The sequence below is a fragment of the Erpetoichthys calabaricus genome, chromosome 11, assembly GCF_900747795.2.
Source record: "Erpetoichthys calabaricus chromosome 11, fErpCal1.3, whole genome shotgun sequence".
NCBI lineage: Eukaryota > Metazoa > Chordata > Cladistia > Polypteriformes > Polypteridae > Erpetoichthys > Erpetoichthys calabaricus.
Window position 1 is genome coordinate 80,977,631 of NC_041404.2, and position 10,611 is coordinate 80,988,241.

Here is a 10,611-nt window from a genome sequence, read left to right on the forward strand (position 1 = left end):
ACCAAAACCCAGTCTCCTGGGCCTGTGAAAAGGCAGCAGTGGTAAATACAGTGTGGCACTGGCAGGCCTCTACTCTAAATTTATTTCTATGTTTTGTTATTAGGTTTATATTTCCTAAGTACAGACACAGAGACATCAGGACCTCCCCCCAGAGTATTTTATAGGCTGTATACTTTATGAATGTACCGTATGTACAGTACATCTCTGTAAATGTTTCTTTAATGAATAATTTCAGCACTCATTGCAGGGATAATGATGAAAGGTAAAGGTTTATAATCTGATTTTATAACGCACTCCATTCTGTAGTCTTCTATTTGCAACAAAAACAGCACCACAGCAAGCAGAAACTCTTCATCAGATCATGACCATTTTCACTTTCCAGAATTTCCAACATCGGAAGAATCCGATGGGGAGCAGTTTTGTTGCAATGCCCAGTTAAACCTGAACATCCTCAATAGGCCCCTCAAATTTTTTTACAATTGTCTGCAAAAAAAATACACTTCAGTACTGAATTCCAGGCTTTCTCTGTTATCGTTGTTCTTCTCCTATATTCTCATCTTCTCGTGTTTTATTTTTAGATATTTTCTCCTCAGCTTCCACATTAGATGGAAGCTTGTCATCGCCTAGAAGGAGGATTTCACTGAGGAGCTGCATGAGAGTGTCCAGGCCAAAGATGTACCCCATGTCGATCCCCTGATGAGCTACTCCATCTTCCTGAGAGAAGCGTGTACATGTTGTATGGGCAAAGTCGATCATTCTAACATCAAACCGTCTGCCCTCTGGGTCACAATGCTTGTTTTTATGCTCAGGTTGTGCCTATGGTATTGAGACAAAAACATTTTGTATTTTCCAAAATTTGTAAGAATAAAAGTTAACTAGTATGATACAAGGTGGACTTAAGAGCCATACCATGAGTACTTAATATTTGACAGGTTAGGCTGACAAGACAGGACTTACTGGAACTTGTAACTAAATAAAACATTTGAAAAACAAACTTTGGAATATGTATATCAGTTTTAGCTACAACATAGTGTAACAACAACTGAAAATCTGTATAACTTCTCTGACATGTGCTTTCTGCTAACCACGGAGAAAATCCTGAGGCACACACGGACAGGTTTAGTAAACAATTCTGCTGAGATAAAGGTCCTCTGTTTTTTTTTTTGGTTTGAATTGCAGTCCACTCTTATATGCTCATGAAATCACCAAGCAATGACGGGGCTAATCTAAACTCACCTGGTCCCCATCATGAATGATGAGAATTGAACTGGAGTAGAAGCGATAGCTGACTTGTTTTTCCACTGTGAATCGCAAATCTCTCAGCCGGCCCAGCACACCCTGAATTACTTCCCTTAAGAGTCTTTTGCCACTGTGAAAGAATTGGTACAGGGCATCCCGAAATCCACTCTCTGTCAGGCTGCGGCCATAATATTTGTTCATGAACACCATTTGTTCTGACTCCAGTTGGAATACCTGCAGGTTGGAGAAGACTTTCAGTGAGGAATATTTGCCTAAATGTAACTGCACAATCCTACACATTTCTGTAGTATTACTGATTTAATCTTTGTGCTTTTTTCCACTTACTCCATTACTGCAATGTCTTCCCGATTCTACAGTCACATATGACATATGCAGTTAGTAAAGATATTTGCTTTTTAAAATCACTTTACCATTCCATTTTTTATAAAAGGATCTCAATCAATATAACCCAATAGTCACATATCTCAGACATACTGCTTAGCTTATGTCTCTTTCAGCTGCCACACAATCACTGCTGCTTGCCACTGACGCAGGTGTTAAGCATGACCTGATAAAGGCTGCTCATGCTGGAACTATTTCTGTATCTTTAATCCAAGAAAATGTAAAATTGAATATATGTGGGTATTGCCACCAGCAAAAGTCATGATGCAAAAGCATTTTACAATTTTACCTGCATGCCACACATTCGGATCCCCAATGCTGCTGAGGTGCTTAGCTGGCACTTTCGAGTCTGATCCCGCTGCTTTTGAAGACTGGCACCTTCTCCGTGTTGGCGTCGACCAACCTTTAGGTCAAGAACACAGGGGAATCGGTAACCCTCTGTGAGATCTTCCAGTAACAGATATTCTGAGTAAACAGTTTAAGAGACTACATAAAATAGAAAGGAATGGACAAAGCCAGTCTCAGTGGTTATCTTCCTCACATCTGCAGAGAACAAGTTTCTGATCTCTACATATTCAGTGTTCATTTTGAGATCTTGTGTTCTATCCATGGTTTTTTTCTGATGTTTCATAAGTGTGCAGATGAGAGTGACTAGTGACTTTGAACAGGACTAGGCGGAGTAAGAGAGAGTGTGTGTGTGTGTGTGTGCATAATTGTGTCCTGACATTGGCATCTTGTCCATATATGGTATGGTTCCTGCTTCATGCCTAATGCTAGGATATGATATGTCCAAAAACAGTATTTTGGAATATTTTAGTTCATAAAAATAGATTAATCTGATTTTTTTTTTAACTATACACCGTGTGTGTAATCTTCCTTACTTGCTTCCCAAAATCTGTCCAGTTTGACCAACATATGAACTTTTTGGAATGCCACCATTTGACTACTGGCAGCACATTCATTCTAAGACATGTCTGTATTAATTGTGTTTTACTACTGCAAGGATACCACACTGCTGGCCATTTTGGTAGCTGTCCCTCATCTTCTCCAGTGTTCTCTGATAACAGTGGCGTGCCCAGGGGTTTAGCTGCGACAACACATCTCCAGTGGCAGGTAGTCCTGACAAGGGTAGGCGTAGAACATACGGCTGCTTGAGAGCCTCCAAAGTGTCATCTCGTCTGAGTAAAATCAGAGAAATGTACACAAGAACAGATGACCAAGAATATTCTTGAAAGCTTGGATGAGTTTATAACAAGTGAAAGAATTACAAACTGCACCAGTGACTACTCACATCTTTGATGTCTTTAGTATGGTGTTTGAAGCACTGCCAGCTTCCCATTCTGCTCTGACAAAAGTCTGACTGGACCCTTTTGAGCAGCACACCCCTGGTACAGAGCAATGATTTTGCCCCAATGGTTGAGCAATGAGCACAATTGAGCCTGTTTTGGATTCCCGGACACTGACAGATACTACGCCTGTGATATAGGAAATAAAAATGGATACACAATGGTCAGAATAAATACTGCTGTAGGCCTCTGATATGCAACAAGAAGGTGTGGACAAGAAGAAGGCATACAAGACAAAAGCTGATCTAAAATAAGCACTTTCAGTTATTAAACTTCTGAACTCTTTAGAGCAATATACAGAGCAGAGAACCATAATGAACCAAAATAATATCCATTCATTTAGCCTTCTTCTCAAAGCACTTTGCTCATTAACAGAATTACAAGGTCTGGAGTCTACCTTTAGAGGTGACAATATTACTACTACTTTTATGCCATAAATGGACTGGAGGCAGAAACCAACCTTGGACAACATACTGAATGATTATATGGTACACTCACACATACACTTACACCTACATATACAGGTCCATTACAGAATCATAAATCAATTCAACATGAACACCTTTGGTATGTAAAAGGAAACCTAGTAACTGGAGAAAACACATTCAGAGACGGGAAGAATGTGCAGACTCAACACTGATATAAGTAGACTTGGACTGAAGCCCAGGTCCCTCAAGTTTACCACATTGAATTATGCACTGTTACTTTCCTTAACTGTTTCTTATAGTCCAATACAATATGATTTATTAAAAAAACTTGAAATTAAATCCAGATATAAACTTATAAAAATGAATGATAATTCAAATAAAAAACATGGAAACAAGTCACCCAAGGAATTACAGCATATACTAGCCGTTTATTTTCTAGAATTCACTTTACTCTGGTTTTCCTCTCATTAGGCTACCAGGACCCATATGAGTATGTATGTGCATGTGTGTGGTGTTTGTAATGTAGATTAATATTTAATATTTTGATAATTACATGTAATGTTATTTAAGATATTAATAAAAAAGAAACCACTTTCTGAAAGAACATTTCTTGAATGCTGAAACAGCCCGTTACAGCATGTTTACAAGTGTAATTCATAATTGCTACCATAATGTATGTATGGTTTCAAAAGTTGTTTGTAAGTTATGTTGTTCAGTTGGCTCCCATTTATGACATCAGAAGTGTGAGCTAAAGCAGCTGATTTTGAAACAAGATTTTAGTTTCACTTATATGAAATTTGGATGATGGCACAAGAATGCTTCTTACAACCCCCAATTCAAAGGTACACAAGCATGCCTCTCTATGGCTTCTTGACTCTAATGGCACAAGAAATTTAACCTCTTGACTCTAATGGCACAAATGTATGAAGTCTAAAAAAAAGCACTTTTTGGAGAAAAGAAATTTAATTTTTAAAAAAGGCAATGTTGTCTTGGGATTCGCATGACAAAATCATACCTAAATGGGCTTTAGAAAATCAGTAAAAAAATGACCAATGAAGGAGGAGGGGAAAGTCAAAACAAGAATACTCTGAGTTACAGAGTACAACCAGTTACTCCGGTTGTAAAGTGTTCAAACATTATTTTGCTTTGGTTAATGGCACTCTCTATTTGAATAATGCTTAATAAATGTGTAACTTTCTCTTCTGTCTGTTATGGTGCTCTAATTGCCTTGGGTTACAAATGTAAAAGAAAGGAGAAAGTACTGAACTACAATAGCAGTCAATCGTGAAAGTGTGATAGGTGTATGGGATTTGGGTTATTCTTTTCAGGTCTACTTTATAAAGAGTGCAAAGGGGAATAGGGTCACCCTAAGACCCCACCATGACAAAACACCTGATCACTCCATCCAGAGTTAACTAATGATTATTGACACCCAATGCCCCTGTGTTGCTGGGATCTGCTCCATCCCCACAATCTGAACAGGATTAAGCATAAATGAAGACAAAGAAATAAAAGAAATTTTATAACTTGTTTTGTTCAGCAGTGCTGAAGGTCCAGGCGCTTGTGCTGCTAGTATTGCTCTATGTCAATTTATAAAAGAAATTCCCTGGAAAATATATAAACGTGTATGTATTAACTACGCAGGCAAACTCCAAGACATGTTCCACAAGGTGCTGGAGAAGTTATTTTCTTAGGGATGTTTTACAGGAACTCACAAGTTGCATGAACAACCAGTACTTAAAAAAAAAAAAAAAAAAAAAGAAACTTTTCCCTTACCCCTGCTACACTGCTGTCAAAACCCAAGACCATTTATTTTTAGGAGTTTTGTCTGTAAGTGTCTCACCTCTGTACTGAGGTGTAAAGGTTTTCAGCTCCTCTGGAAGGCTGCAGTAGACCTCGAACTCACGGGGTATGAGCACCTTGCAGATTGTTCCTTTGTTGAAACGCAGGATACAGCTGTGTCCTCCAACTTGGTGCACAAAGGGTTCTAGCATCACCTCTCTTTTGGGTGGGCCAAGACGTGACATTAAGTTCTGCATGCCCATGTTAGTGCTACTTCCTAAGAGAGACAGCCCACCAGAGTTATAAGATCTAAGTAATTGGATGGTATTACGATTTTTACTGGTAATCAAATTTTCATTTTCATTTAAAGGCAAATGTGTAAACATGTGAAGACAAAGAACATAAAACCTGTGGGCAAAGACAATGCAAAGACTTGTAAGGAAGGACTTAAAAATGTCAAAAGGCAAAAATTCCAAGAAGGCCATCTATAAAAACTAAAATAAATCAAGAGTGAAAAAACTTTTAAACAGCTACAAAATGAGTGTGCTAAACAAGGACCACTCTGCATATAAGCAAAATATAGATAAAGAGATAATGTCTTTCATTGATAACCAGTAAAAAACAGTTTATGAAGCTTACCTGTTCACTGCATTAAAAAGCTAAATACAATAAGCGGTCAGCCTAGGAGTTCAGATAACATGTCCGCATTCATGAATACTGTAGATGATGTAAGAGGTGAAAAAAATAAATAAGGCGAGTAAGGCTGTATGTGAAAAACAATTCTTCATCATGCTTGAAACAGCAAGCAATTGCTATGGGTTTGCACTTTATTTTTCCTTTAGTGCTTCCAGTTTAACTTTTTTTCATCATTATGTTTCTGAATTTAGCAGTTGATCATAGCAAATCCCATTGGAATTCTTTATGACTACTGACCCTGGCATTTCAGTCCTTGTTTAATAAATATAATGTTTTCTACACAACAGACAGGTAAGCAAAAATTACCATACATATAATAAATACAGTAATTGTGCTACTTACAGTGAATGTTCTGTTGATCTGCAAAACAAGGTAAGCAAAAATGCAGAAAGAAAAGTGACTCTGAATAATTCCAGCAGGACAGGAGAATAAAGCAGTCACATGCAAAAGTGAAAGAATGTGGCCTCCTGTAGACTAGCCTGGACACCACAGACATGCACTGGAAGACACCCAGTCCCGTCACTTCTGCTGATCTTGGGTGTTTATAAATTCCTGCGGAAAGGAGCAGACATATGGAAATATGGTAGGATTATAGTTTGCTATGAGGTAGGTAAAAAAAAAATTATTTATGTTGCTTTGTGTTTGTACAAAGGAAGCATTTGATTACCTCCAGCAACAAACAAGCAAACAAACAAATAAACAAACATACAAAAGATTGCATTAAACAAGCCTAATGGGGTTGCAATTTTTTGGTCAGGCCAAAATCATCCAGGTTGGAGTCTCAGCCAAGCCTATTTTTAGCAGCTTCTACAAAGCAGGAGGACTTCTTCCTGGACTTGACATAAGTCTATCAAAAAGACTGCATACTGCATATTAGACATTAAATTATATGTTTATTCAAAAAATGATACGAAATGCATGTAAACTTATTTTTTGACTATTCTATATGAGCAAAAGAAATGCAATGTTGTGAAATGAAAAACAAAACTGCAGCATTAAACAAATAATGTTAAATTCTAGTAAATGTGCACAATGGTTAAATTAATTTGTCCATGTGGATAAGGCATGGATGGGTTAAGTTTCCACAGTTATAATAAAGAGTTCCCCTTACGAGTGGGCTGCCAGTTTTCCCTATGATGCTTGAAATACATTTTAAATTAGCAGGGCAATTCTTGTAGGTCAGGCTTCGACGAAACATTGTGGAATGAAACGCACCCTGTCCAACAGCAAAAGTAAAGGTAGAGCATCCAGCGCAATGATAGTTGCCCCGCCGCTGGAGACCTGTGAACTCCTCGCCCTTGTGGTTCCAGATCTCCCCTGCTTAGCGCACCTTCACTCCCAATCGCTGTACTGGCCCTGCCCCGCTGCGCCCTGCCATTCCCACCAGCTCAGCCACACATACCTCCGTGACTCACGTCTGGAGACGTCCACGGAGGTCAAACTTGCACGGATTCTTCCAGTCGCTCCAGCAGCCGGCAGCCCGTGCACGTTCTTCGTGCTGGTAATCGTGGGGCGTATAATGAAATAATTATCATAACACGTTGACACAAGACGCTAAACAGGCAAGACGTCCGATTCTGTTGGGTGGGTAGCTTCGACAGAGTGGAAAAGCACAGTCTGCGAAAGAGAACAACACGGATGAACGAAAGCGCCACCTCGTGATCGTGGAATGCAATATACGTCTTGTAGACAGGGTTGCGCCGCGTGCATGGCTAGCGTCCTATCATTTCATCTTTTTTAATTCAATGCTAAAACGTGACTCCCGTTTCTCAGAAAGAGGCAAAAGATCCATTGGAAAAATAACTTACTGTGAAATATCACCGAAAATAGAACATTGGCTATTGTTAATTTACAGAAGGTTTTGGAAATCTGAGGGGAGTAAAGAAGGCAATGAAGGACGAAATGGAAGAGGACGACGACTGTGTCAGAGACCAAACATAAGTCGCTTCGGACTGGATCTACGTGCCAAAAGTACAGTGACGCAGTGCTTTGCTGCGCAGCACCTGTGGTGTTTATATGTTCGTTCGCCTCATTACTGCTTAGATTTCCCAACGAGTATTATACATCCCCAAAGAGTGCATTTTAGAATAATCCCGATTTTAAATCATTCCAACGTCTGTATGTCTGAGGATTTCCCCTGAGGTGGACAGGTAGCCTACACATGGATGTTTCCCTTGCAACCAGTACTGCAGGGACATGCTTCGACTCCAACAACTTTGAGCTGCAGAAGTTGATTACTACATGAATGTACTGATAATTAACTAGCTAAAATAGCATTCAGTTAACATTTTCAGCTATTGTGTATCTCTGACGTGTATACAACGACAACAGCATGGCACTTAAAATGTAATTACTGTAAAACATTGGTCTGTTCTCAGAACCCCAGAAACTTTAAAGGATGCAGCAAAGGAAACAAGGTAGGAAAAGTTGAAACAAATGCACGTACAGTATACCACAAGGTTAAGTGGAAGAAACTATTAATCCATTAACCCAACAAACACGCAGATGGTACTCCAGTTAGCAGTCAAGCAAGGAACAAAACATGGGTTTATAAATAAGGAGTTCATAAATTTGGTCATAATATAAAAATGTACAAAACCATTTATTATATATTCATCGTCAATCATTACTCCTTTTAAGGGAACCAACAACTAATTAAAAATAAATTAAATTATTAAATTATTAAAATAACAAGGTTTTTGAGCCTGGAAGCCATTGGTAACACTAATTTACAAAACTGATTTTTCAAGCAGGAGAGAAAAAGTACAAATAAGAGGAGAATACTCAGTGTGAGTTGAAGTCATCAAACCCCCAGTGTATCTGTTCTCAATGAGTTACTCTTAATTCAATGAACCGGATAAGAAGTTGGGAAGTGGATGAATGAACAGGCATTAATTATGATATAAAGATTAGACATCTAAAAATCTATGTGTGTGTACCTGGCTTTGAACCAAACATGTGACACATTTTTTAGGACTTTACATTTCCCCTTTTCTTCCTCTTGTAGCTTTCTGCCTTCCTTTCTCTTTAAATCTGCATTTTTTTTTACCACTACACATTCTCTAATCATGTAGTTTTTCTGTATAAGTGCTGTTACTACAGGGTCTTCTTCAAACAATTTGCCTACAATTCAGCACAAATATCTTTGGGATGCTCCAGGCCTGAAATGTCTCCTCCTCTAATTTTCCCATCATTTTATCTACCATACATTCGTTGAAGTGTCTATTCTAATACATAGTGTAATCAAGGAAGCCAGATACCTTGTGTAATACAGCATATTGCTCTGATGTCCTTTTCCTTTATCAGTAAACGCATAACATCTTTATATTCCTGGCTTTATGGCTTCATTGACGTCCACAGAAGAGCAAACTTATCTCCTAATTGGGAAAAAAACACAGTGGGCATCTTTCTCCACTCTTTCAAACAATAATCTTGCACACACACCCTTTGACCTCCCTCTTCTGTGAGATGAACCATCACTGCTCAGCAAGGTTGATTTTTATACCTGTGCCAAAAAACCTGGACAACCTCCAAGCCCACTTTGACTTTAAGCGCCTTTTCTGTACGATTCGCCTTGTGGCCCCATTATAGAGAAGCTCTGTGACAGGGAGCTATCCTCACACTGACACCATTAACTTTCTTAACCTCAAGCAGAAATTCTGAACTCTGCGCCAGCATGAAGTTTGCATATGTCCATTATTTTATGAAGCAACGTTTTCCCCACATCCCCTGTAACAAGTCTCACCCCACCAACGCGGGAGCCTCCTTACCAAAGGTGAAGTGCAGGCATTCCGCACGCTGCGCCACCGAGGTGATATTGTCAAGAACATGGCCGACAAAGTACAACGGTTATGTTCTGGCAGAAAGAACGCTATATCTCGGAATCTTCAAAGAAATGGTGTTAAAAAGGCTGACCCTGTAAGTCTGTCTGACTTGCGCAGCAGCAGCAGCTGTTCATCTCCCAGAAATCGCTGCTGTGAGTTCCCGCCCATAAGGCCACAAGCGCGGAGTCTCTAGGAGGCGCGGCAAAAGTCCGACATTACAAACAGGCGTCAAGATTCTTTTTTCAGCGTGCATCATCGTAAATGGAGTGATTATAATAGTGAAAACGAATTACAACTACGGACGTCCTAATGTTTAATGTATAAATGACTGAACTTATTCCTTAACTAATAATTGAAACCAACCAATTTCAAGCGACAGCTTAGGTTGGGATACTACGGTGCATGTTATGTTACAACGTTAACATAAATTGATTATAATTTTAATGCTTCATTGGGTGTATTCAAGCGTAGTCAAGAGAAGACAGGTGGATATTTTTCCAGATGTTGAGTGTTTTATTAAGAGGCTGTTATTGCCATCTAGTGGTTATGTAGCATTAATGGTCAGTTTAGTAGAGTGCGTGCGTGTGCGTTTATGTACTGTACTGTATATATACATATATATATATATATATATATATATATATATACTGTATATATATATATATATATATATATATATATATATATATACATTATATCTATCTATCTTAGAGAGAAAGAGAGAGAGAGATAGGATTATAGAATCATATTATCCGTATTAATTAATCATATTGACTACGAAGAGTATAGAATACTTCCATGGAACACGTTGACATTGTTTTGAGTATGACTACCTTACCTCAAAAACGATTTGTGTTCATTATCTGAAATAGCCACCTTACCGCATAACATCTG

At 38.6% G+C, this 10,611-nt stretch overlaps 1 protein-coding gene across 5 annotated transcripts; it reads right to left on the reverse strand.

The window, feature by feature from the left end:
• Nucleotides 1-201: 201 nt before the first annotated feature.
• On the reverse strand, nt 202-9,850 carry LOC114660629 (inositol hexakisphosphate kinase 2-like). Of its 5 annotated transcripts, XM_028813440.2 has the most exons (9): nt 9,664-9,850; nt 9,154-9,270; nt 6,236-6,445; nt 5,259-5,474; nt 2,933-3,116; nt 2,650-2,819; nt 1,931-2,106; nt 1,237-1,473; nt 202-816 (listed from the first exon to the last, which is right to left on the reverse strand). In XM_028813440.2, exons 4-9 carry the CDS (start codon nt 5,458-5,460, stop codon nt 529-531), a joined length of 1,257 nt encoding a protein of 418 aa, XP_028669273.1. In that variant the 5' UTR covers nt 5,461-5,474; nt 6,236-6,445; nt 9,154-9,270; nt 9,664-9,850; the 3' UTR covers nt 202-528. The 5 variants fall into 5 exon arrangements, with proteins under 5 accessions (XP_028669273.1, XP_028669275.1, XP_051789489.1 ...); XM_028813442.2 differs by lacking the exon at nt 9,154-9,270; XM_051933529.1 differs by lacking the exons at nt 9,154-9,270; nt 9,664-9,850 and adding an exon at nt 7,296-7,600.
• Between the last annotated feature and the right edge of the window lie 761 nt (nt 9,851-10,611).

What these genes read in the sequence shown, in the direction of transcription:
- LOC114660629 (XM_028813442.2), bottom strand. Translation starts at nt 5,460, where the DNA reads ATGGGCATGCAGAACTTAATGTCACGTCTTGGCCCACCCAAAAGAGAG. An exon ending in CTTTACACCTCAGTACAGAG is followed by an intron (nt 3,117 to 5,258) that starts GTGAGACACTTA and finishes CCTATATCACAG; the next exon opens with GCGTAGTATCTGTCAGTGTC. An exon ending in CCAAAATGGCCAGCAGTGTG is followed by an intron (nt 2,107 to 2,649) that starts GTATCCTTGCAG and finishes CTGTTTACTCAG; the next exon opens with AATATCTGTTACTGGAAGAT.